We start from the raw sequence: 25,408 nt of genomic DNA, 5'->3' as shown, positions 1-25,408 counted from the left end.
CCCACACATTGCCAGTATTATCTCTCCCCTATAGTATATACAGTGGGATGTAAGATTGGTCTGCTCTCTGGACTTTGACAACCTTGGACTGTAACCAGCCAACAGGACAGGTGTTGAGAGCAGCCCATGTTGATTTCCCTCCTGTTCATATCAGTCCTTATCTGGAGCTTACAGTGTGGGGAAAGTCCACTACAACAAAGTGTAATGATGGACTGACCAACACAGGAACTTTATTTAAAAGCTATGAATAATGAAAGGCTGGTATCATAGCACATTAAGCATGCGTTCCACCAGAGTGGAAGAATATGACTACCACATGGCAAGATCCTAATCATAGCTAGAGAGGGAGAGACAACTGCATTTCATTTTTCACCTTTTTAAGCGCTAATAACTGAGTTGCACCTACAGACTCTTGCAAGCCTGCTGTATGTTTGGGAGTTGAATGGAAAGGGCCTCAATACTAGAAGGCAGATTAAAGTTATGGGTTTTAAAGAAACACCATTCCTTTTTATGTAAACTAAGCATCAACTACAGCTCTTGTTCTCCAATCAAAAAAATATTTTTATCATGACAAGATCTTTAATTTGAACAAGTTGGATTGATTCTGTAGTGAATGTTCACTCTACATATAACTAGATTCAACTAGTATGCCTACTAGTACCCATGTTACATTTACTGCAGGACAGAAATTCCATGGAGTTCTACTCACATCATGCATTGAATCCAGAAGTTTGGTCAGCTGATAAAAACGTTGCCAGTTTTGGCTCGAGCTTCCCTCTTTCTTCACTATGGCTTTCCCTAGCTCCTTAATGTATGAAGTTCGAATCTCATCAAACATAGCCTGGCTCTTCAAGCCATCGATTGGTACTGCACCAAACAGAACAAAAAACAGAGTTCGGTGGATTTATGCACTTACAGTAAACATAACCTTTAGCATGTTCATTTGTAAATGACAAAAGACATAAATTATCTCCACTTTTACATTTGATTCCTCCCAAGAGAATGACTTTACAAAATAAACAGGAAATGAATCTTTTCAAGAATTTGCCCTTCACTGAAATAACATTTCTTCATTTAAAGAAAGAACTTGCATTTATACAGTGTCATCAGTAAATACCACAATGCTTCACCGCCAATAAATTACTTTTGAAATGTAGTCACTGTTGTTGTGTAGGCAACGTGGTTGGAAATTTGCACATAGCAGGGTCCCAATGAGATAAATGACTAGTTTATCTGTTTTTGGTGATGTTGGTTGAGGGATACATGTTGGTCAGGGCATCAGGTAAACTTACAAGGCTCCTTGATACTATCTGAAGAGGAACAAGGAAGTTATCCTGAACAAGCAGATGGGGCCTTGGTTTAATGTCACATCCAAAAGATGACACCTCCGACGGAAAAGTACGGACTTGGTTAGGAAGTTGGCGGAGCGAAAGGCAACAGAGAGTAGGGATAATGGGTAAGCACTCCATTGGCAGGATGTGACTAGTGGAGTCCCGCAGGGATCTGTCTTGGGGCCTCAATTATTCACAATATTTATTAACGACTTAGATGAAGGCATAGAAAGTCTCATATCTAAGTTTGCCGATGACACAAAGATTGGTGGCATTTTTTTTATTCGTTCATGGGATGTGGGCGTCGCTGGTGAGGCCGGCATTTATTGCCCATCCCTAATTCCCCTTGAAAAGATGGTGGTGAGCCGCCTTCTTGAACCGCTGCAGTCTGTGTGGTGAAGGTGCTCCCACAGTGCTGTTAGGAAGGGAGTTCCAGGATTTTGATCCAGCGACGATGAAGGAACGGCGATATATTTCCAAGTCGGGATGGTGTGTGACTTGGAGGGGAACGTGCAGGTGGTGTTGTTCCCATATACCTGCTGCTCTTGTCCTTCTAGGTGGTAGAGGTCACGGGTTTGGGAGGTGCTGTCGAAGAAGCCTTGGCGAGTTGCTGCAGTGCATCCTGTGGTGAAGGGAATGAATGTTTAGGGTGGTGGATGGGGTGCCAATCAAACGGGCTGCTTTGACTTGGATGGTGTCGAGCTTGTTGAGTGTTGTTGGAGCTGCACTCATCCAGGCATTGTAAGCAGTGTAGATGCAAACATAAAATTACAAAGGGATATTGATCGATTAGGTGAATGGGCAAAATTGTAGCAAATGGAATTCAATGTAGGCAAATGTGAGGTCATCCACTTTGGATCAAAAAAGGATAGAACAGGGTACTTTCTAAATGGTAAAAAGTTAAAAACAGTGGACGTCCAAAGGGACTTAGGGGTTCAGGTACATAGATCATTGAACTGTCATGAACAGGTGCAGAAAATAATCAATAAGGCTAATGGAATGCTGGCCTTTATATCTAGAGGACTAGAGTACAAGGGGGCAGAAGTTATGCTGCAGCTATACAAAACCCTGGTTAGACCGCTCCTAGAGTACTGTGAGCACAGTTCTGGGCACCACACCTTCGAAAAGGACATATTAGCCTTGGAGGGAGTGCAGCGTAGGTTTACTACAATGATACCCAGACTTCAAGGGTTAAGTTACGCGGAGAGATTACAGAAATTGGGGTTGTACTCTCTGGAGTTTAGAAGGCTAAGGGGTGACCTGATCGAAGTTTAAGATATCAAGGGGAATGGATAGGGTGGATAGAGAGAAACTATTTCCGCTGGTTGGGGATTCTAGAACTAGGGGGCACAGTCTAAAAATTAGAGCCAGACCTTTCAGGAGTGAGATTAGAAAACACTTCTACACACAAAGGGTGGTAGAAGTTTGGAACTCTCTTCCGCAAACGGCTTGCTCAATTGCTAATTTTAAATCTGAGATAGATAGCTTTTTGCCAACTAAAGGTATTAAGGGATATGGGCCAAAGGCAGGTATATGGAGTTAGATCACAGATCAGCCATGATCTTATCAAATGGCGGAGCGGGCTCGAGGGGCTGAATGGCCTACTCCTGTTCCTATGTTCCTAATGCAGCACTCCCTCAGTACGGCACTGAAGTGTCAGCCTAGATTATGTGTTCAAGTCCTGGAGTGGGGCTTGAGTCATGACCTTCTGACTCAGGCCGAATTGCTACCATTGAGCCAAGTTGATACTTGACTACATAAACAGAGTTATTTCAAACATTTATGTGCATAAACATCCTACTTACATACAATTGTACTCCGCTATTTTCACATTTTATTTGATTGTAGATTGAATATATATTAATTGGTCAGGATTAAAAATTTGGTAATTGATGAGCAGTTTTTGCTTTTATTTAATTATTGATCTAGCCATAGTTCAGTACTTAATCAAACATGGTTTGAGAGTAGCCTTGCATGACTTTCCAATTTTTTTCTCCCTGCCTGTGGGTAAGTGCCCAGCTTCTGTTTGGGGTCTTTACAATTTCAGCCGTGTCATGATAGAAAGTCATTAGGTGGGAATTCAGATATGATCACAGATCTTATTATTCTTTGGCACATGCACTGGGGCTCTGAGTCGCTGTGCCACATTGCTACATTGGTTAACAGGTTTTTATAGCTTTGTGTATTCATCGTACTGTGACTGACACCCACAAATTAACAGAAATGATTTAATTATATGACGTGTCCAGTACACTTACTATTCCCAGGCAGAATACCTACTTGTACCGAGCAGCAATAATGCCTTCATGCATAGATATTCTTCATAGGCAACATTAAGGTTTCTGAAAGCCAATGCAATGTTGCACATCCCTTTGCATAGGTCGTACATCGATGACTGCTGCATCCGTTCCCTTCAATCACAATCAACAGGAAAAATGTCAACAAAATGAATACTTGCGATAGTTACATTCCTTTACATTTATTGTTGAAAATATTGTGAATTAAGCAGTTAAAAAAAAAAGTAGAAATATCTGGGGGCTGTTTGTATTCAAAATGCTCCTTTTACAGAAGAAAATTATTTTTAAAAAGTCAAATACATTTCAGGTGAGTTTAACTCATGGCCCTTCGCAATCGGAATGCTGTGGGACTCACATGGATGCTTCAGTCACCAGAATGGCCTAGAAAAGAGGGGATCCCTACTTGAGCGTCTCTATGCTGGCAGGAAAATTTCAGGTGTGTTAATCACCTCTCTCCAAAAAGAGGGAAGTACTTTCCCTTTAAATTCTGTACACCTAATTTTATCTTCTTTATAACTATAGAAATTATCAAAAAAAACAAATATATAGGGTATAAAACACTATAGAAAAAAGGACCCACAGCTGGAACAGCAATGACCCAATATCACAGACAAAAAAGAAAGAATACACATACACTGTCAACTAGTCTCACAAACTGTAAACAAAAAGTTCAAGGCATGAAAATAATACTGAACCCTACCCTTCTAGGCAGTCTCTTCCACATCATGCCAGCCTAAGCCTACTGCTGACTATAGCTCACTTCATACCCTAAAGCACAGAATTGAGAAAAGGCAATTCTATAGAGAACCTGCCATACCCTGGGGAAAAAAGGGCCAAATCTCAGAGTCGAGATCCCCCAGCATCTGAAACAGGAGGAAGACCAACTGCCTATGTTGATGGGCAAGACCCATAGAATGCTCAGTCTCAAAGAACACAATGGCTGGTAATTTCCTGCATCAGCGATATTGGCGACAAATACTGTATGTTAGACCACTGTGTGCCCCAATCCTCCAGAGGCAAACTTACTCCAATATTTACTGAAAAACTGATTTGAATACGCCAGAGTGAGGATAGTGGTGAATCAGGGAGTTCAGAAGCAGCACTTTCACTCAGAAGCATTCTTTACACATTGATAATGCTGCCGCGGCTTTAAAAAGTTGTTTAATTTTAAGATTCTCACAGCTAAGTGGTATTTTGATATCCAACGTGCAATTAAAATGTAAGAACATAAGAAATAGGAGCAGGAGTGGGCCATGTGGCCCCTCGAGCCTGCCCTGCCATTCAGTAAGATCATGGCTGATCTTTGACCTCAACTCCACTTACCCCCACCCCCCAATCCCTTGATTCTCTTAGAGTCCAAAAATCTATCGATCTCAGTCTTGAATATACTCAACGACTCTTCAACCCTCTCAGCACTGAGCTGTGCCCAAATCGAAATTGCCATCCATTTGCATATCTAATATCATGTGCATATACTGTATATACAAAGTTTGTAAGTGTATTGAAGTGCTTATTTTGTTGTGGAGTATTTACATGTAGTAAAAATACTTTATATTCAATCAACTCAACACATCGATCACTGTGCACATTTTTAATTCAGTGGTGTCTCAATTGCACAATTTAGACAGATCTAAGTACCAAAACAGCCATAAACTACCAAATACAATGCACTTCAACAATCTGTCATAGAGGTAGATTGAATATTTAGTTGCATGAAGACTGGGTGGTGCGCTCCTTTTATATTTCAGACTTGGCTTCAAATTCAGCCCAGGTAGATGTAATGAATGCAACTTTTCCTTGCTTTTTGCTGAGCTAACTTAAGTAAGTCTAGGCAATCATTACCTTATGGCACGGGCATAACTACGAAATGCCATTCTCCCTGCCTAGGATTAAGTTTTCAGCTCACTTATTAAAGCGTGAAAAAAAAATTACTAAAACAAATAAAGTTGCTCAGATATGAGTAGCTTTACTACAGTAGTGTTTGACTGTATATAAAAAATAACAAGATTTTCTCAGGCTACAGCAAAGTTTCCTGGGGTTAGTGACACCAGAGTGGCTTTCAGGTAATTTCCAATTAGCTGTTCCACTTTCCCTTGCTTTTATGTAAGCCTTTTCTTTTAGTTTGACATTGTCTCTTGCCTTATTTGATGACCATGGTAGCTTAACTACACTAGAGGAGCTGTTGCCTTTTAGGGGTATGTACTGGTTTTGTATCAAATGCTTCTTTGAATACTTCCCACTGTTTGTCTGTAGATTTAACTATTAAAAGTTCAGCCCCGTTCACTATGGTCCATTTATTTCTCATCCCATCAAAGTTTGCCTTACTCTTTCCCTCTCAAATTCAATCATATTATGGTCACTAGTTGCATGGTGCTCCCTCACCGTCAGTTGGTTAAATAATTCAGGTTCATATTAAATCAGGAAGCTACATGCCAAACAATTTGATGGAACCAGAATTGTTTCACATCATATCCATGTCAATGTGACTACTTAGACACCAGCAGGACGGCACAGACAGGCAAAATAAAAGAACCATGATCACCGCTTTCATCAAATTGGCATTGCTTTTAAAAACATAGAAATACATGGAAGTTACTGCACAGGCTATTCAGCCCAACAAATCCATGTGGGAAATTACCCACCCTATTCCCATATCCTTTCAACCCCTTATCGTCTGTCCACCTATCCAATCGAATCTTGAATGTTGACATAGTTTCTGCCTCAATCACTAGACCTAGAAGTGAATTCCACAGCCTCTCAATTCTCTGCATAAAGAAGATTTTATAGAATCATAGAAAGGTTACAGCAGCGAAGGAGGCCATTCGGCCTATCGAGTCCGCGTCGCTCTATGCAAGAGCAATCCAGCTAGTCCCACTCCCTGCCCTACCCCATAGCCCTGCAATTCTTTTCCTTTCAAGTACTTATCCAGTTCCATTTTGAAAGCCATGATTGAATCTGCCTCCACCACCTCCTCAGGCAATGCATTCAATGTGTAAAAGAGTTTTTCCTCATGTCACCTTTGGTTCTTTTGCCAATCACCTTAAATCTATGCCCTCTGGTTCTTGACCCTTCCGTCTATGGGAACACTTTCTCTCTAACTACTCTGTCTAGACCCTTCATGATTTTGAATACCTCTATCAAATCTCCTCGCAACCTTCTCTGTTCCAAGGAGAACAAACCCAGCTTCTCCAGTCTATCCACGTAATTGAAGTCCCTCATTCTTGGAATCAGTCTAGTAAATCTCTTCTGCACACTCCCTAAGGCCTTCACATATTTCCTAAAGTGCGGTGCCCAGAACTGGACACAATACTCCAGTTGTGGCCGAACCAACGTTTTGTAAAGGTTCATCATGACTTCCTTACTTTTATACTCTTATGCCTCTATTTACAAAGCCCGTATGCTTTTTTAACTGCTTTCTCAACCTGCCCTGCCACCTTCAGCGATTTGTGCACATATACCTCCTGATCTCTCTGTTCCTGTACCCCTTTTAGAATTGTCCCTCTAGTCTATATTGCCTCTCCTCGTTCTTCCTTCTGAAATGTATCACTTTGCATTTTTCTGAATTAAATTTCATCTGCCACGTGTCCGCCCATGCCACCAGCCTGTCTATATCCTCTTGAAGTCTATCACTATCCTCCTCTCTGTTCACTACCCTTCCAAGTTTCGTATCATCTGCAAATTTGGAAATTGTGCCCTGTACACCCAAGTCATTAATATATATCAAGAAAAGCAGTGATCCTAGTACCAACCCCTGGGGACCACCTTATACCTTCCTTCAGTCCGAAAAACAACCGTTCACCACTACTGTGATTTTTCTGCCCTTTGTTCTAAATCTCATATTTAATCTTGTATCTATGGCCTTTCGTTCTTGAATTCTCAAGCACTGGAAACATTCTGTTGCTATCTACCCTGTTCCATCCTTTCATAATTTTAAAAACTTCTATCATTATCGCCTCATAATTTGCATTGTTCTAACAAAAAAACCTCAAATTTTCAAATCTTCATTTGTGTAGTATAATGAGGTGTGTTCTGCAGCACCGGAAATTACTGATAAGAATTGAGATGGGCAAAAGAAAGAAATGGTTGAATATTAAGGTGCATGTCTCACATAATACAGAAAGATGGTCAATGAAAAGTACTGAATCCTGTGCCCCAAGGAAAACTGAGAATGATTGGTCTTTGAATCCTTGTGCATCATTAAATCAAAGTATAAATTGCACCTTCTGGCTTCAGCTCAATGTCATCCCTGGTTGGGCAGATGACTTACCGATGTGATTTATAATGGAGTTTAACGTGACTCATATCCTCTATTAAAAATAAGGATGCATTACCCACCCTATTCCCATTTCCTTTCAATCTATTATCCTCTGTCCACCTGTGAGCGCGGGAGTGGGACTAATTGGATAGCTCTTTCAAAGAGCCGGAACAGGCACGATGGGCTGAATGGCCTTTTTTTTTAAATTCATTCATGGGATGTGGGCGTCGCTGGCGAGGCCAGCATTTATTGCCCATCCCTAATTGCCCTCGAGAAGGTGGTGGTGAGCCGCCTTCTTGAACCGCTGCAGTCCGTGTGGTGACGGTTCTCCCACAGTGCTGTTAGGAAGGGAGTTCCAGGATTTTGACCCAGCGACAATGAAGGAACGGCGATATATTTCCAAGTCGGGATGGTGTGTGACTTGGAGGGGAACGTGCAGGTGGTGTTGTTCCCATGCGCCTGCTGCTCTTGTCCTTCTAGGTGGTAGAGGTCGCGGGTTTGGGAGGTGCTGTCGAAGAAGCCTTGGCGAGTTGCTGCAGTGCATCCTGTGGATGGTGCACACTGCAGCCACAGTGCGCCGGTGGTGAAGGGAGTGAATGTTTAGGGTGGTGGATGGGGTGCCAATCAAGCGGGCTGCTTTGTCTTGGATGGTGTCGAGCTTCTTGAGTGTTGTTGGAGCTGCACTCATCCAGGCAAGTGGAGAGTATTCCATCACACTCCTGACTTGTGCCTTGTAGATGGTGGAAAGGCTTTGGGGAGTCAGGAGGTGAGTCACTCGCCGCAGAATACCCAGCCCCTGACCTGCTCTCGTAGCCACAGTATTTATATGGCTATTCCAGTTCAGTTTCTGGTCAATGGTGACCCCCAGGTTGTTGATGGTGGGGGATTCGGCGATGGTAATGCCGTTGAATGTCAAGGGGAGGTGGTTAGACTCTCTCTTGTTGGAGATGGTCATTGCCTGGCACTTATCTGGCGCGAATGTTACTTGCCACTTATGAGCCCAAGCCTGGATGTTGTCCAGGTCTTGCTGCATGCAGGCTCGGACTGCTTCATTATCTGAGGGGTTGCGAATGGAACTGAACACTGTGCAGTCATCAGCGAACATCCCCATTTCTGACCTTATGATGGAGGGAAGGTCATTGATGTAACATACTATGATATCTTATGACTCATATTTCTGTTTTATGCCACCTGAGACAAAAAAAAGCAAAACTTTTTTTTAGTATAAAAAGAACACTATCAACACTGGAAGGTACTGAAAACTACTCATTACTGTCACTTCAAAAGGGACACAACTCAACCACCTGGTCCTGTGACACAGCAACAGTAAATTCTATTCCTCTCCCTAAAAAAGTTGTTGCCATACATCATCATTTTGTCCTTCCTTACATTCATGGCTTTGAGATTGCAAACATTTTCCATGAATCTTCTAAGCAAAGCTTGGATGTAATACTTACTCATTGAAGACTAGGTCTGGTGCAAAAAAGAGCATACTGCTATTGGTGTGTTGGTAAGATCTCCAGCCAAGACTGAAAACCATTAGAGACATCCAGGAATACTGCAGCAATATCATTTGGTCATCCAGGTGCAAGGATCTGAATCCTGTAGAAACAAATCAATTCTCAGTATGGTTTTACTTGGATGCCCACAAAATTGTTTGAAAGACAGCATTGCATTACCCATCTTAGGTATGATCTTCCCCATTCTTTAAAATAAGTTTAACCTCCCCAATTACTGTTACTTCACAAGCGGCATAAATCTATGGATACTGCCTTTTTGTCACTGTATCAACCTTATTCCTGGGGATTGCTCTTAGTTTTTCATCAGAGGCAGTGGCATTGGGACCCTAAGTAATAAATGAAAACATCAAAACATACAGTTCCAGGTATGCCTTTCAAATAACATCTAGAAAATGTTCCCATGTTGGCTCAAAATACAGCCATTTTATGAAAAGAGATGATATTTTTCCTGATGAGCTCCCCCTATCATATGCAAAAAGTAGATGCACTCCACTGCCCAATTTTCCAGCCTTTGTGCGATAATGGGATTACCTGACCTATTTTTGAAAAGTTTTCATCTGCCTTTCTAAAAAGCTAATATTCTGTGTGCATTTACTGAAAGATACTTATTTTATAATTTTGGAGGCCCCGTACATCGACATGAGAAACAAATGCTTCATTTGGATACCAGTGGGTTGTGTAAATTGAATATGTGGACCAGGTTCCCAGCTGAAGTGGTGTGGTTTATGCTATGTTAATTAACTCCAATTGTAAATGTGGGTTTTATGTCTGGATTGATATTCTGGAATTTTGCTTGGTACCCGTGAGAGGCAGAAAAAAAAAAAATCACTAGATCTCTTCTTGAATGATAATTTGTAATTTTTGCCTCTCAGGAGGCACAGTTGGCTGGCCAGAGTCAATGATAGAGCATATGACAATACGCAGGGGGAACATACTGAATGGATTTTTCTTGTTCCACATATGTTCAGTTCTATGCTCGTAAACCGTTACTTCAACATGAACTGCAATGACAGGATGGAAGAAAATGATTTTCTAATCAATAAATAGATAAAAGATCTGATCATCACATTTTACTTAATTTTCTGGGGGACGTGGGAAGGGATGTTGGTGACTATTTATGAGATGCAAGTGCTGGGGAAAAAAAACACTTTTTTGTATCCAATGTCAGCACTATGCGCTCTCAAATTAAGAATAGCATGAGATGCAAAGTAAAGCTCTCATTGTACTATCCTAATAACATGCCTTAAACTGCAGCATTACAAGAGCCTCTAATGCACTAGTGTTAAAATATTAGTTTCTCACAATAATCAGCCCATTGTGCGGTGAAGGGATAGGGTGTTAATTTATGCTGCCATCCAATCCCCATTAGGATTAATGATAGGAAGGCATAGGGGAATTATCCAACCAGGAACTGAGTTAAATACACCAGAACTAAGTTAGCATTTCTCAGGCACAGTAGTTGTCGGGGTTCTACAATTGGCCTTGGTGCTCCTGGGATAGGGCCAGGGCTCCTGATCCTAATTTCTTTTTGTGACATGTAAATATGGATTTCGGAATGAAGACAGCGTTAAACTCAGTTGTGATGCTCCTTGTGAGTGAATAACCAATACTTACCGTCAAGGCTCACACATGAATAATACTCATTTGGATGAGGTACCAGAGGATGGCTGGTGTCCATGGAACTGTACCCTAGTAAGAACTTAACACCTTCAGGAGGGCACGGGAGATAATTAGTGACAATTTTTTTTTTCCCAATAGGAAGGGATTTATTTAAAAATCCTTTACCACAATTTTTAAAGCTTTTCACAGAGCACAGTGCTTTGCTGCTTACCTGGTAGAGTCTTTGCCCATTTCACAACTGAGACCATCTGTAGCCCACCCAAATTATTCAGTCCAGACAGGAGACGGGTGGGCGTGTCAGGCAGGGAGCTGTCATATCCTGCAAATAGGAGATCTGGCTCAATTATCTCAAGGATTGAGATCATGGGAGGATTCAGGATAGGCAATGCAGAACGAACTAAAGAAGAGTCCCGTGACACTGCCTTTGTTGCAGTTTCTGAGGTGGCGGTATGTGGTGCCTTCATCTTGTTCAATTTCTTTGTCTTCCGAGCTATAAGTAAAATTGTAGATTTACTGCAAAGTTTCAAAATATTTCATCCAGAAGAAGCACCTACCTAAAATACAGTTAGTTACGCCTGACTCGAAAGCCCACTTTTGCGAATGACTACATGGTATCAACAGATCATGGTCTAATAAAAAAAACATACACTTACTGTCGGGATTGACCACGGGTGGTCACTGCTTATTTTAAACTTACAGAAGAATTATCTTTTTTTACTACAATGTATATAGGGGAGTGTTTATTCCAGTTAAACAGAAACCTATCAAATCACTAAAAAAGTGCTTGGGAAAGAGACAGAATACTGAATCTTAGTGGCTGCTATCAAGATAATGTGCAGCTTTTAAACTAAATACTTTACAATCAGACACAAGATATGTCATACCTGAAGATAAACATGAAATCATAAAAATATACTTCAGTTCTGAAGGAACATTCATCTACATTTTGTATGTAATTAACAGCGTGTCTAGTAGTAGAAACTACTTATCAACAAGTCAGTCCAGCGCATTTGAGTATCAATGAATTATTTTCTCATACTAGTGTAGCAGCAATGGTACTGATCAACATAAGGCAGATGATATATGTAGTGTTTTATAAAGGGCAGCAGCATCATACCATGTAACACACCATGTATCATTCCACTGCTAAGGTGGAACTGTGTGTTAAAGAACTTAAAACTAGTTCCTGAGTCACAGTTGGGAACACCGCAATGGGAGCACAAACAGAAGTGGGGGTAAATTTACAATTGCAGTATAAACAAGGTTGAACTGCTATAAATAGGAGGGTATTTACTATTGCTGGGGAAGTTTCTCTGTAAATTGGCAAATGCTTGTAAATTCCTAGTTTTTAACCCTCACTTTCTTTCTTTCTCGACATTTTTAAACAGGTGACAAAGTGTGATCAACCATAGCTGATGCAATCTCACGTCCAACATTTCTATCTTGTTGATCTTTTATAGTACCTACCTGAGGTGATAGGCCCGAAGTACAATGCCGGAAGAGGGAATAAAGCAGGTTGCCCAAGTCTGGAGAAATGGGGCACAGAGGCAGCAGCAGGTTGGGAGGAAGACAGGAAAAACTGAAACTTGTAGAGTTGGTATGCTACAGCCTTGAATCATGGGAACGGGCAGGTATGGAAGATGGATAGCTGGCGGTCCAAGGTCTCAAATTTCCAGGGGAAAGCCATTAAGAGTTGCCGTACAGGCAGTAGGGAAACTGAGAGTAAGGACTACAAGCAGGAAAGTGGGAAACCAGTAGAAATTGCGGATCCAAGTGAACTGAGATTCGAAGCTAGGAATATCACGTCACATGATTCTTGTTAGCCAAAATTATCAGACAAGATTGATGCCACAGTGCCACCTAGTTGGGAGGGCTAGCTAGAAATACTAAATGAGCACTATTTAAATAAATAGGAAAATTCAAGCATGACACCAACAGTATGACTAATATCATGACAAAATAAAGTGTCAGGGGAAGTGTCAAGTTGATAAGAAGTACATGCATGTACAAGACTTTTAATATATCATATAGCTATATGTACACAAAAAACTATTTATCTATCAACATATTAAAAGTTGTGAATGGTGTGCACTTCCTGCAAATATAACCCTGAGCTTTTGTGTAAAGATTTTTGACTGATGGAAAGCCTTTGTGTCAACGTTTCCTGACACGCTGTAATTGTAAGTCTCTGAACAACAGATGGCAATGCTGTTCCTTCCTGGTACGCTACCTCTTCTACCCAGAACTAAGGACTTCCCATGGCATCAGCAGACCAAAAACTAAAAGAAGCCAACTTTTTTTTTTGGTGGAGATAAAATAGCCTAAAAATAAAAGTTCATGCTTAACGCTCTCCCCATTGTTGGCAGTGCAAAATGCTTGCTTCACCCCTCAGCCCCACTCTCTTCCTGAAAAGTGCTTGCTTAATGTTCTACTTGCCATCCCATAAAATGATTACTCTGACTGGGTAACATGCCTGCTCTCTTTCACCCTGTTCTTAGATCCCACTCCCTCCTGCTCTGCAATGTTCCTACTGTGATTTCTGGTAAAATGCTTTTTCTTCTACCCCATTTCCTTCTGCCTCATTCTCCAGATTGAATCCTGGCTCTGGCCAGTCCAGTATAAAATTTTGCAGATGATATGTTGCATACTAATGCACAGCTAACATGGCAGCACTGAAGTGGAATTTTCAAGCAACCTGCTCAATGAATTTGGTCAACATGAAATCTCCTAAATATGGTGACACTGTTCCTTTAATTTTGAGTGAGTTAACACTGCAGTGCAGAATAGTACCCATGTCTGTTTCAACCCTGCCAATAAGGCACTGCACTCACATCCTGGCTGATTCATCCTAGAATTGGTGCAAATAACTTTTTATCCATTTGATCACAGCACTTTACTATGGTCTGAACATTCTAAATTAAGATTTTACTTCATGTGGATAGGAGAAAAAAAAAAATCAAGTTTACCATCAAGATTCATGCCAGCCTGGAGGCACTTTCTAAAACGGCAAGCTGGGCAATTCTTTCGGCGAATCTTGTCAATGATGCAGTCATTCCTTCCAGCACAGAGGTAGTTATGCTGTCCTACAAAGAAAGCAGGAAAATAAAATGTTTGAGTATATCATTAACACAATTAACATAGGAGCTTTCAGTTGGGTGAAAGAGAAGAAGAAACACACAACTGACAAACATAAGCAACAACCTTGTGGTAGCCATTAGAGAGACCTGGCGACAAGCTGGGCATGACTGGGAGCTAAATAATCCAAGCGGTAGGATCTTTAGAGAGGACATGGAAATTTGGAAAGGAGGAAGAAAAGCAATATTGATAAATAACAATTAGAGCAGTAGAAAGAAGGGATTTCAGCTAGGGGTGATCAGGCAGTGGAAACACTATAGGCAGAATTAAGGAACAGCAAAGGACGCAAGACAGTAGTCGGAGTGGTCGTCAGACCTCCTGATAGTAGCGATGTGGTGGGTGGATATATAAATAGAGAGATCAGGGAATCATGTAGCAAAAACAATTTTGTTATAATGGGAGACTTTAATTTTCACATAGATTGGGAGAATCAGAACAGCCAATATATTTCCAGGATGTGCTTGGGACTGTTTTCTAGAACAATATGTTTTACAGCTGACAAGTGAACAGGCCATACTGGATTTAGTGATGAGTAACGAACCATAATTAGTTCGTTAACAATCTGATGGCAAAATATCTTGCAAAATGTGACCGTAATATGATTGAATTTGATATTAGGTTGGAGAGAGAAGGTAGAGTCACAAACCAGGGTTTTAAATTTAAATAAGACAAACTTTGAAGGGATGAGAAATGAATTGACCGTAGTAAACCAGGCTGAACTGTTATGGGTAACAATACAGCAAAACAGTGGAAGTATTAGAAGAAATATTTGGTGCGTTACAAAACCAGTATATACCCCTTAAAAGGTAAAGGCTCCACTTGTATACTTAAGCAACCCTGGTGAACAAATGATGCAAAAGACAGTATCAAGTTAAAAGAAAAGGCTTACACAAATGCAAGGAAAAGTGGAAATCCAACAGATCAGGAGAGCTATAAAAAGCAACAAAGCGATACAAAAAGTAGAACGAGGTGCAATAAGGGAATATGGAAACAAAAATCAAAGCCAACAGCAAAAGTTTTTATAAATCAGAAAGAAAGTGGTAAAGGGGAATATGGGTCCATTAAAGATGGATGCAGATGAGACTATAAATGGACAAAAAGGAAATGGCAGACTTGTTAAATTAGTACTTTTGTATCTGTTTCTGCACAGCGAAGAGGATAAATACCGCAAGTACAAGGGAACCTAAAATAAGACATGTGGAGGAATTTAGTGGATTTAATATAGGTTAAAAAAAATGGTACTAGAGAAAATAATAGGAATTAAGATAGACAAACCTCCAGGACCTGATGGTTTCCTACCCCAGAAATAGGTGAGGAAATTGCAGATTCACTGGTCATAATTATCTAAACATCCCCACTCTGATTTCTGAGGGATTGCCCCCTCTGGGAAAACCTTGTTCATTTTTTTTCCCCATCAGCTTGACTCTGACTGCCTAAGAGTTTTAGAATCAGTACATGGCCTGTTTGCCTCTGGGTCTGGGAGAAACAGTAGGTTAGAACACTGTCCTTTCCGTTCTGCAAGTGGGGTCTGAATCCAGCTTAGTGTTCCCTGTCTGCTGGTTTGCAGGGATTCAAATTTATAGCAGTCTAAATACAGTTCCTAGTGGGAGCAAGACCACAGTGCTCAACAGCCAGCTTCAGGCACTATTCACTCACTAGACAACTTCAGAGAGGCTCATGTGGGAAATCAAACTGAAATTCATAAAACATGAAAATAGAAAATCAATTAAAACTATTTAACTCATTGGTTTAAAGAGATCCTTACAAAAGCCTACTAAAACAATTTTAAATCATTCATTATTCAGTTTTTACTGATTTTTTAAAGAGAGTCTTCTTTCAGACATTATTTTGAGACCATTTACATGTGATTCACCATACAAGGCTGTTCATTAAATGTATATTTTATTCTCCCTGCAACATATGTTGAAAGCATCACATTTTCAGGAATCTTTTTTGACTGCATCAGAATGGAGATAGAGAGAAAGCAAAACAAATATAATCCTAACTGCAGTGATGCAGGACAAGGGAACCCCTCACAGTGGTTCTGCTCTGTCATACTGATAACAAACTTAGAATTTCTTTTTGTCTCCAAGTATTTCATGTTTCAGGGTTCTGTTTCACCAAATGCTCCACAGGGTTTTTAAAAAATATACCCACAACAGAATGACAAACTGGTTAACTAAAACTTTATAAAAACATTTAAGCAAAAATAACCACCAAATATTTTGTCTTTTGCTACTGCTAAGTGATAATTTTTTATAATTGACATCTGTATAACAACCTTCAACATACTTTACCACTGACAGTATAAATCCCCATCTGGTTGCTTTGAGCTGGTGCCAAGCACTTAAGAGGCCTGGCTGAACAGCTGGTTTACTGAGTTGTCCCAATGGAGCCATCTTCTAAGGGTTTATTTCCTATCCCCGATTTAATATACATGCTAATTAATTGTCTCTCAATAACACTTTACTGCCTGCATGAAAACAGTTGGATGAGATAGCAAGCAGACTTGCTCACGGGTAAAAGAAACACTACATTCTGACAAGTGAGCTCACTGTTACTCCAGTGAATGACTTTTCACACAAATTTCTACATTTTGCTATCAGCAGCAGTAAAGAGTAATTCCAGAAATAAGGAAAGAGGCAGTCGGCGCATTGCATATAGCACTTTCTAGGTAATGCAGACAAGTGGTCCTCAACAAGGAATGCTAGCATCTTCCACCATTGTCTTTAAGGTATCCAAAATCATTTTGCTTAAAGTGACTAAACCCAAAAAGATCTGAAATTGAGTACATTCAGGAATTTCCAAATAAATCAGAAATGAACCATTTAAGGTAACCAATACAGTTCTGTATTCAAGAATCTATGATTTAACCTGAAAGCGGTGGGGAAACTATTAGAGACCATATCTAGGACAAAATTAATTACCACTTGGAAAAACATGGGGTTAACAACTGATAGCCAGCACGGATTTGTTAACGGCAAATCGTGTCTGACAAACTTGATTGAGATCTTTGCCAAAGTAACGGAGGGGGTTGATGAGGGCAGTACGGCTGATGTTTTGTATATGGACTTTCAAAAGGCTTCTGGACATAGTGCCACATAATAGACTTGATAGGAAAATTGAAGCCCATGGGATTAAAGGGGCAGTGGCAACTTGGATACAAAATTAGCTAAGAGACAGAAAGCAGAGAGTAGTGGTGAACGGTTGTTTTTCAGACTAGAGGCAGGTGTACAGTGGTGTCCCTCAGGGTTTGGTACTAGGACCACTGCTCTTTTTGACATATATTAATGACCTGGACTTGGATATAAAGGGCATAATTTCAAAGTTCGCAGGTGACACATAACTCAAATGTCGTAAACAGTGAGGAGGATACTAGCAGACTTCAGGTGGACATAGACAACTGGTGTAATAGGCAGACGCATGGCAGATGAAATTTAATGCAGATAAATATGAAATAATGCATTTTGAAATTAAGAATGAGGAGAGGCGATATAAACTAAATGGTACAATTTTAAAGGGATGCAGGAACAGAGACCTGGGGGTGTACATACACAACTCTTTGAAGGTGGCAGGACTAGTTGATAAATCTGTTAAAAAAGCATACGGGACTCTGGGCTTTATAAATAGAGGGATCGAGTACAAAAAGCAGGGACACTACCCAGTCACAGGAGAGAAAACTAGCACCATCAGAAGGGCACTTCTACCAATGCTATAGTGAACAGACATGAACTCCAACAGGTAGGTTGGTGAGGATGAGGTCAAGTTGGTTACTTCTTTATGTTGGTCCACTCACCATGTGACACAGGCCCACTCGGCCAGCTCAATCAACAGTGGTACTACTGAGTCACTCGAAGTCCCCACCCAGAATACATTCTGTGCCCTTGCTTAAGCATCAGCCTTGGCTCAATGCTGGCACTCTCATCTCCAAGTTAGAAGGTCATGGGATCATGACCCACTCTTTACAGACAGTGAAGTTCTTTTTTGAAGTGTAGTCACTACTGTAAGGTAGGGCAACATGGCAGCCAATTGACACACAGCAAGGTCCCACAAACAGCAATGAAATAATGACTAGGTAATCTGTTTTAGTGATGTTGGTTGAGGGATAAATATTGGCCAGGACTCCCCAGCTTGTCTTTGAATAGTGCCATAGGATCTTTTACGTCCACTTGAGGGGACAAACGGGGCCTCAGTTCAACGTCTCATCTGAAAGATGGCACCTCCGACAGTGCAGCACTCTTTCAGTACAGCACAGAAATGTCAGCCTGGATTACGAGTTCATATCTCTGAAGTGGGACTTGAACCCACAACTTTCTTGACTCAGTGAAGTGAGTGCTACCACTGAGCCAAGGCCAATACCTATATTGCCCTATAGACATCTGCTAAGTCCCATTTAGAATACAGATGATATTGTCATTATATGTGAGCTAAGATGAAAATTTGATTAAGTGTTTTTATCTTCCACTTCTCTCAATCCATGAGCTATGGAGTAATGAGCCAGTTTTGCAAATAAACCACGTTCAGTCTTTACCATTGGACACCAGTTAGAATCCAGGCTTTGCTAACGTTTAAATTTAACAAGTCAGTAAAATATGAAGTAGAGTGGGTAGTTATCTGGGAGGGGCAGAAAAATAACAAATTTGCAGAGTTTACTTGAGTCACATTCAGTGTCTCATAACAGCCAGCCATATGGCAGTATTGACAGAAGTTGCATAGATGCCTGTGGTGACAAAACAAAGAGTCATTTTACAGAGACTAGTGCTGCGTGACCCAGGAATCGGTTATATGGTAAGTTTACCTTGCGGTATAAAAGGTCAAGTATCACTATTGGCAGCCATACTCTGGAGAAAATCTGTTGCCAGAACTTGTTCTTTCTTTTTCTAAAGTAATGAATGATGTTAATGAATAAAATGTCAAAAAACAACACAAGTGCTGACAAATCTTACCCTGGAGTACTTGGTTTCAATAATTTTTATTCCGCTGTGCTCTTTTACCTTTGCAAAGCTGGCACTCGTGGATTTAGTATAAACAGATATTTATGATATTCAGTCTTTTTTTAAACAAGTGATAGAAAATTTGCTTTTGTTTATCTTGTTTATTCAGTGTATGGACATATTAGGACAGGTCCTGCTGCTTACCTTCTACAGCTCTCTTAAAAAAAACTTTGCAACTGCCACAAGTAAGAACACCGTAATGACATCCAGATGCTTCGTCTGAGCAAACCAGACAGACTTTGGCAGGTGGCCCTGAGGAGGCAGTAGAGGTGGAGGCTGTTGATGAGCTTCCTTCAGATTTCAGGTCAGAGCTGGAAGAAAAAAAAGTTTTTAGTTCAAATCAAATTTGGCAAACAAATATTCAAATAAGTATTTAAATTTAAACCATCTCCTGTTAAATTTGTATTACCTGCAAATTACATTTTCTCTGGCACTGATACAATTTAGTTCTCTGAAAGGATAGCTCCAAACTTTAATATTTAGCACAAAGTCTTGTCCCAGGCTCACCAAACCATTACTGGGAATTTGCAGTCAGCATTACAATTACACTTTACAAAATTAATGAAATTTCGGACTTTTCTAATAGAGATTCCCTTCTTCAGAGTTTCCATTAACTGTGGCAAGTGCTGTTCATGGGTTTTCTTTACAGACCACACCGTTGCATCATTTTCCTGCTTTCAGTGTGTTAATTGAGTGTTTGCTCTATCTTGGATTCCTGGCTCCACTTAATCTGCGTTGAAATCCTGCTGTTAATTCTCTTTTTACCACATCATCAACTGATCTCAAAGTCACAAGTCATTTTATTTCTCTGGCCTTCTGCCATGTCAGTATTTTGGCCTTCCTCTAGTTGAAAAAGCAGTCAGAAAATAAATCTGAAAGTTGACTTTAAATGAAAAGCACTGGCTGAACATGATTATCTTGTAACAACTGTAAATTTATCACAGCTGCAATAAAAAAAATTCTCAGGCAATTATCCAAATATCACAGGAGGCAAGGAAATGAAATGAGATCATAGCATCTGAATAGAATATTCTACACCAACATTTATAGAATATGTATTGCTGCTTCATGTAGATTATGTCAACATGGCATGTTGACTGGACAGTGGAGCAGCTTTATATTGAAGAGAGATGGACACATATGCAGAAAATCCATGCGTATTTCCATAAAATGTTCTTTGTTACTCACAGACAAGGCTATCTCAGAGAACTTTTGTATCCCTCACCACCCACATACACCTACCCACTTCCTTCTGTATCTGTCCTGTGAAAACTCTCACCCAAGTCATTTCTAACTGCACCGTCAAACTCCAAATTGTTTAGCCTTTGGCTCTCCATTCACCACGATATTTTTACAGTTGTCGAGCTGCTCAACCGTTCTCTCACCTCCACCTTTGAGGCCGTTGGCTCTAGCAAAACCTTTATTCTCTCCCATTCTGGTTGATCCCCCTGGTGTGGCCCCGATCTTTGTTTTCTCAAGTCCAAGGGTGTAGACTTGAGCATTTCTGGTACACAACTGGTTTAGACATCTGTTGCCAGATCTGGCTGGACCACATCAAGCACTATTGGGCCTTGCTCTTCTCTGGCAAAACTGGCCACTATTCAATGTTAATCCTGCAAAGCAAAGTTAACACTCAACTTCTTTTCTCCACTAGCAGCCATCTCCTCAGGCACCTCTCCCTGCCATCTCCACCCTCGCATCCAACAAGTGCGAGGAGCTCATAGTCACTAAGATTGAGACCATTTGTTCAACTGGCTCTGCTGGATTCCCCATCCCACCAAGCCAAACCGCACCCAAGGTTTCCTCCTGCCCTAGCCCTGAACCCATGTCTTTCTCTAATTTTTCTCCCATCTTCTCCGCTCATGCCTTCTCCGATCTGATCTTGTCCGAGAGACACATCTCCTAATCTCTTGACTCCATTCCCACCAAACGGCTGACCTCACAACTTCCCTTCCTGGCCCCATTCTAGATGGCATTATAAATGGTTCCCTCTTCTGTCCCCCCTCCCTGTCAAATTTGCCGGGATCACCCCCTCCTCAGAAAATCCATCCTTGACCCCTCTGTCCTTGCAAACTACTGTCCCACCTCCAACCTCCCTTTCCTCTTCCAAGTCCTTGAACATGTTTATTGCCTCGCAAATCTGTGCCCATGTTTCTCACTTTATGTTTGAATCTCTCCAATCAGGTTTCCATCCCTGCCACAGCACTGTGCTCCTAGCTAAACAAAAATGCACTGAACAAGAGACAGTAAAATAATACACAGGGGAATGCTTTGGGTGTTCCACAGGAGTGCCTGATGATTGCATTCCCCATCCTCTTGAAAATGATGAAGCAGATTATAGAACACGTCTAGCAGTTGTCATGTCGCCACGTGTAGCGGTGGTAATCATGTGACCAAGGATTAAAAAAAAAATAGAAAAATGGATGGAATTCAATCTCAAATTTTGGAAAAAAATCCCAGAGTCACCATAAACGAGTGGCTCAATAATGATTTCACCCATGTAGAGTGGCACAGAAATTGTATCCTCCCCATCTTCAACTTATGTGCAGGTAAAATATACATCTCCATGTACTGTAATAGTGTGCCAGTGAGCCATACACTGTTGTCTCAACAATATTCTGGCAGAGTCCCAAAAGTCTGCTCACATTTTTATTCAGGGAATGGTGCCAGCAACAAGCAGACTTAAAAGAGAGGCAATTTTTTTATTATGTTATCTGTGCCTATTTAGTTGGTGATCCGTGGGGTTAAAAATGCCAGTTGGGACCAAAATAAATGGTTGACTGCCTGAATTGCAGGGATGTTGAGTTGTATAGATAATACTAATTTTAAATTGGGACTTTTCAAAAAAAAATGGAGGGCTTAGCTGGATGGTTGACACATAAGGTTCTACTGATTTTGGGTGAATTTAATTTTGAAAATTCTGGCACAGAACTGAAATATTACTGGCTATCTGAAACAGTCAAAGCATGGCAACGAGACCTGGTAATACTTGAACCTACATTAAAACTCATGGTATATGAAAGACTTCAAAACTGACCCCCATTAACATGGCCATGACTGCACACAGCAAGAACAAGGTTAACACCTCACAGTTCCTACCACTTTTCATCTTGAAAGCATGACAAACTAGATAATGAAAATAAAAGCCCAGTAACAAAACAAATTGCTTGCATAAAATGGCAGTTGCCATCATTTGGAAAAAAACACACACTTTCCACAAGGACAAGCAGCTGAGCATGGTTCAGTCCTGAAATCTCTCCAGTTCCTACTGGTTTCAAGGACACAGTTCAGAATGCAGCACAACAAAATCTGTTCCATAACCTCAATCTCTAATAAACACACGGCATGCTGAGTGACATGTTCAGTCCAAGAAATAATGACACTTTCTTCATTATGCTTGGTCTGACATGGAAAAAAAGCAACAGTTTCATCCCTCTTCCCTCAACTGTTGAATCACAGTGAGAAAATGAAACCAATGTGCCAATGCAAACGCAAAGCATTCTTCTGTTGGTACTAGCAGGAGCAGATGTTTCACCAGATGCAGATAACAGCAGATGCTTTACTCTATTGGCCCTAATTATTAATGGCATTGTGCTAAACCATTTTTGAAATTAGTCTTGGATTTCAGAAAAAAAAATTTCCATTTCTGCAACTTGTGTACACTGTCTCTAGCTGTGATTCTCAATTTCAAAATTGCATTTTAAAATGTAATTAAACCCCTGCACTGAGTATAACCTGCTCCATTCTAGCCATTAGTACACAAAACTTTGCGTTTTTAATAACACCTGCTGTGCACAATTAAGTCTATTTTGTTAAGTAGTTAAACAGTTTGCTACTGTACCCAAGATTTTATGCATTAACATGTGACATTCAAAACACACACACTCACATGATACTCAAGTGTATTTGCAGCATCCTTGGAGAATCTTTTCAAGAATCCTTTCTCTATTAAATTGTTTGCTGTCTCAGAACTACATCTGTTTGTAAAGTATATTAACTTCAATGGTTTACTGACAAACATGCCCAGAGTCAGGTGGACTCATTGTTGGAACTGTATTTGTCACAACTATTATTTACAACTGAATCTGTGGGATTAAGCCACAGGTATAACAGTTAAAGAGCACAGTTAGAAACATTACAAGATTCTCCCCAATAGAGAAGAAAATGTCAGCAATTTTTGTATTGATTATTCTTTTAAGAATTTTTTTTTACCAGAACTTAATGGGCTGTTTATGCTGGTAGCAACCACTGAGAAAATAGCCAGGGAATTTTTTTGAAAAAGCATGTTGAGTGATTTGATTGGTTCAGTAACAAGCTATGATGGCATAATGTCGACATGTCGAGATAGGGTTTTCTATTATAAATGTTGACATATGGTTTTCCATTATAAATGTTCATATAGGTAGTTCCATTGTTAAAGGTTGACATAAAAAGTGTGACTCAAAAGTGTGTAACAGGTAGCAAGGTTTGTGGGCAGGAAGTATGTTCCACATGCAAGATTTCTAATAGATCTATGCGTCCTTTTTTTTTTTGTTTGGTTTTGGGGCATGGGCAATGTTTTTATTGCCCATCCTTAGTTGGCCTGAGAAAGTGATGGTGAGTTTCCTCATTGAACTGCTGCAGTCCTTGTGCTGATGGTGCTCCCACAATGGTATTAGGTAGGCAATTCTTGGATTTTGATTCAGCGATAATGAAGGAACGGTAATAAATATCCAACTCAGGTTGGTGTGCGAGTTGGAGAGGAACTTGGAGGTGATGGTTTTCCCGTGATGTTGCTGCTTTTGTCCTTCTACGTGCCGAAGGTCACGGAATTGGGAGATGCTGTTGAAGTAAGCTTGTTAAGTTGCTACAGTGTATCCTATATATAGCACATACTGCAGCTGCAGTGCATTGGTAGCGGAGGGGATGGGTACTAAGTCCAGTGGCAGGGGTGCTGATCAAGCAGACTGATCTGGTTGGTAGAAAACTTATATAGTATTGCAGCTGCACTCAGAGGCAAAAAGTGGGTGTTCCATCACACAACTAACTTAAGTCTTGTAGATGGGGGAAGAGACTTTGAGAAGTCAAAAGGGTTTCCCCTTACTATACCCAACTTCTGCCTAGCCCTTGTAGCCATGTCATTGACATAGCTGGTTGAGTTAAGCTTCTGGTCAGTGGTGACCCCAAGATGTTCATGGTTGAAGACGGTGCCGTTGAAGGTCAGGGAGAGGTAGCTGGACCATATCTTTTTCTGCTGTCAATAGATTGTGTTTCTGTGCACGCGGAACTGTGCTTTGAAGGGGTGCGTCTTTCTCTTCTGTCAAGTCAAGGAGGAGCTTGCTGGCCAGCTTAGGAGACAAAACTGATGAAATGCAAATAATCAGTGTAATCAATATGACTGCTCAGATTTTATGTAGTTTATGTGCATATTGACTTTCATTGAAGTGAGATCTTATGCAGCAGAGTGGAAGAAGTTGTGATTTTGGAGTGAAGCAGATTATGGATTAAATAGACATTAATTGCGTTCGCATCAGTTACTGTATTTTTGTCCGAGACAAATGAGAATTGTTTCAAAATGTCCCCACAAAACCTGTTGAAATCTGAAAAAGTCTCTAAATTACCTACAGTGCAGATCCAGTGACATCGTTGCTTATCGTTTAGTACTCCATAAAGAAATTGATGTCTATGACTAAAGTTTAGTGCTAAAATACTGAGAAATACAAATAGACTAGTGCAACTGTTAGTGTTAAATGTCATAACAGTAGCTGAAAATTGAGATAGTTGAAGTGCAGACAGAAAAAAGGCAGCAGGATTAAACAAGGAGTTAGGGATGGAACTAAGAGTGACTGAGAATGAAGAATGTGAAGGAAGATCCTACAGTCAAATGCAACTGTATCAGCCAAAATTTCTGGATCTGTTTAACTTGTGGGTTTTAATAATGTTCTGCTTTACCTTCTGTATAGTATCATTTTGAACCTATATCCTGAAGATGAGGGGATAGTGTTCAGTACTGATATACTGTAATGTCAACCGTGGCTCAGTGGTGCACTCTTATCTCTGAGTCAGAGGTCGTGGGTTCAAGCCCCACTCGAGACTTGAGCTGATAATCTTCACCGATGCTTCACTCAGAGGGCTGCGCTGTCAGAGGTGCTGTCTTCCAGATGAGACATTAAATCGAGGCATCATCAGCCCTCTCAGGTGGATGTAAAAGATTGCATGGCACTATTTGAAGAACAAGAGTTTTCCCAGTGTCCTGGCCAACATTTTTCCCTCGACC

General features: G+C 40.6%; 1 protein-coding gene across 2 annotated transcripts in view; it reads right to left on the bottom strand.

Annotated features, from left to right (window-relative positions):
• The window catches only part of LOC137332416 (glucocorticoid receptor-like), a 127,082-nt gene that overhangs the window by 8,507 nt on the left and 93,167 nt on the right, over positions 1–25,408 (bottom strand). For both annotated transcript variants that reach the window (XM_067996230.1, XM_067996229.1), the window contains exons 3-8: positions 19,297–19,463; positions 13,990–14,106; positions 11,235–11,513; positions 9,341–9,485; positions 3,612–3,742; positions 710–867 (exon numbers count right to left, since the gene is read on the bottom strand). In XM_067996230.1, coding sequence (XP_067852331.1) covers positions 710–867; positions 3,612–3,742; positions 9,341–9,485; positions 11,235–11,513; positions 13,990–14,106; positions 19,297–19,463 — 997 coding nt within the window. The remainder of the gene's footprint in view (positions 1–709; positions 868–3,611; positions 3,743–9,340; positions 9,486–11,234; positions 11,514–13,989; positions 14,107–19,296; positions 19,464–25,408) is intronic.

This window comes from Heptranchias perlo, chromosome 14 (genome assembly GCF_035084215.1).
Source record: "Heptranchias perlo isolate sHepPer1 chromosome 14, sHepPer1.hap1, whole genome shotgun sequence".
NCBI classification, from domain to species: domain Eukaryota; kingdom Metazoa; phylum Chordata; class Chondrichthyes; order Hexanchiformes; family Hexanchidae; genus Heptranchias; species Heptranchias perlo.
This window is presented reverse-complemented; position numbering and strand designations above follow the sequence as displayed.